Here is a 2246-nt window from a genome sequence, read left to right on the forward strand (position 1 = left end):
GTTATGAGTGGTTATGAACGAATGAATGAAACGCATTTGTCTGTGTTTCACTCCGTCTCGAATCGCGCTCGCGGAAAGCGCTTGAGAAACAGTGTCTCTTCCGCGGCTCGGTACGCTTTCAACTCGTTTTTTTAGTCTCGAGCAAGACTGTACAACATTCACATTATATGATTTGACTGATATTTACATAGAAAGGGCGACAGCGTACTGCATTAAAATAAATGACCATTCATGTTTTCATAACCGCTGGCCAAATTCAAAAACGAAACTAAAATTAAATCATCTTTGAGAGCACGGGGACCCCCTGGTGTTTCGGGGGCCTTACGCAGCTTGCGTATTTTGCGTATAGGGAGGATCGGCTCTGACGGAGATCTTTTCTGAAACGCAGCGGAAACGGCAGTGTAGACGAAGATTGTTTTCATTTTAAAACGCCGTTTTTAAACGAAAACGCACTAGTGTATACAGGGCCTAACGTTTGCATAACCAAGAAAAAACTGAGAGTTTTGCATGATCAGAGAACAGTTCAGAAATAACGTTTTTATGGGAACATACTCAGAGCATATTATTTTTGTTAGCTTGGACCTCACGATCATCAAGCCTGTTCCACTCACCCACGAGGTATTTGTAAGCATTATTGGCCCCTATTCCAACCACAGCGATCTTGCTGAAGATGGGAAAGGAAACCCCGTAGACCCGCCGCACAAAGCTGTCGATCTCTTTATCGCTGCCAGGCTCCTGCTGGCCGAACTGGTTGCAGGGAAAGGCCAGAACGTTAAAATGAAACGGACCAAAGTCTTTTTGCAGCTGCTGAAGGTCTTTGTAATGCTCGTCAGTGTAACCGCATTCGCTGGCCACATTCACTACCAGTGACACCTACAAACACAGCACAGTAACATCAAGAACATCATACACCATATGACTATAGATGGATGGATGGATGGATGGACGATAGATAGATAGATAGATAGATAGATAGATAGATAGATACATAGATAGATAGATAGATAGACAGACAGACAGACAGACAGATAGATAGATATTTTATTTATGCCATACTATGACCATACATTTATGCCATACGAATTGCTATGTTCCTTTATTTTAAAGTTCTCGTATATAGCAATTATATAATAAAACAAGAGTTTAAACAGCTGTTCAGCAGCCCTCTGGTGTACTTCCTGCTTCCTTTCATTCTAGTTGTCCCTGAATCAGATTTAAGGTTTATGATCATATAATGGCACAGGGTCTCTGTTTGTTAAACTGTATGAAGCTTTTTGACTCTGTGTAACCGTGAACACCAATTATGCTCTAAAAGCCAAATGACGCCATTAGAGCCAATCTGCAGCTGCTCTGAGTCACTGGTGAGTGAAGAGCCGCTGTGACGTCATTAATGGGACTCTATCTTACTCTCTCTTTGTCCTTGAGTCTCTGTTTTACCTTTCCACTTCCTTTAAGTCTTCTTAATGATAATCAAATGTACATGTGTCCTTGTGTAAATTAGATTTTTCCATAAATGTAAATTACACACGATTGCTGTGCTGATCAGCCCTTGAACTATAATACCAGCTCTTCTGATACAGATTGAAAAACACCTCACCTCCATTAAGCCTGCTGTGTTAAAAAGAGCACTTCCTCATTGTATTCATTGGTTTGTGTTAAAATTGACATTTCATTTAGTGGCTTACTACTGCACTTAAAAGGATGACTGACTGATTGCATGTAATGAGCTACTAGAGACAGAATTGTTTATATATATATATATATATATATATAAACACAGCAGTAGTAGGAGGATGAGTGGTGCAGTTGTGGTAGTAAGGGTAGTCACAATAATTAGTAGGATTTTCAAGATCAAGCAGAGTTTACAAGCAAAACGGTTCAAAACAGTTCCAAACAAATATGTTGGTGGATTTTCATGTGAGAGGACAACAGGAGATGGACTTTTTCACTGGAGGAAGCCTTATTATAGATTGTGGACTCTATTTTATGGACTATTTTAGCCAGAAGCGACGGTTTAAAATGTCTTAATGATGGATTTGTTTCTTGCAAACATACAGCTTTTCACTTCACAAGACATTAACTGATGGACTGGAGTGGTGTGGATTATTGTGATGTTTTTATCAGCTGTTTGGACTCTCATTCTGACGGCACCCATTCACTGCAGAGCTATATCTTTGAATTAACGAATTGTTTACACCAACATCAATGAAACTAGTATTTGAACTAAAGATCTTAGAGATCTTAGC

General features: G+C 39.7%; 1 protein-coding gene across 1 annotated transcript in view; it reads right to left on the reverse strand.

The window, feature by feature from the left end:
• LOC107757390 (glutathione peroxidase 7) overlaps window positions 1-2246 on the reverse strand; it is a 13958-nt gene that overhangs the window by 3279 nt on the left and 8433 nt on the right. The window contains exon 2 of the mRNA XM_016574850.1: window positions 612-873. Within this exon, the coding sequence (XP_016430336.1) occupies window positions 612-873 (262 nt within the window). The remainder of the gene's footprint in view (window positions 1-611; window positions 874-2246) is intronic.

This window comes from Sinocyclocheilus rhinocerous, unplaced genomic scaffold, assembly GCF_001515625.1.
Source record: "Sinocyclocheilus rhinocerous isolate Xijiao unplaced genomic scaffold, SAMN03320098_v1.1 scaffold3248, whole genome shotgun sequence".
NCBI lineage: Eukaryota > Metazoa > Chordata > Actinopteri > Cypriniformes > Cyprinidae > Sinocyclocheilus > Sinocyclocheilus rhinocerous.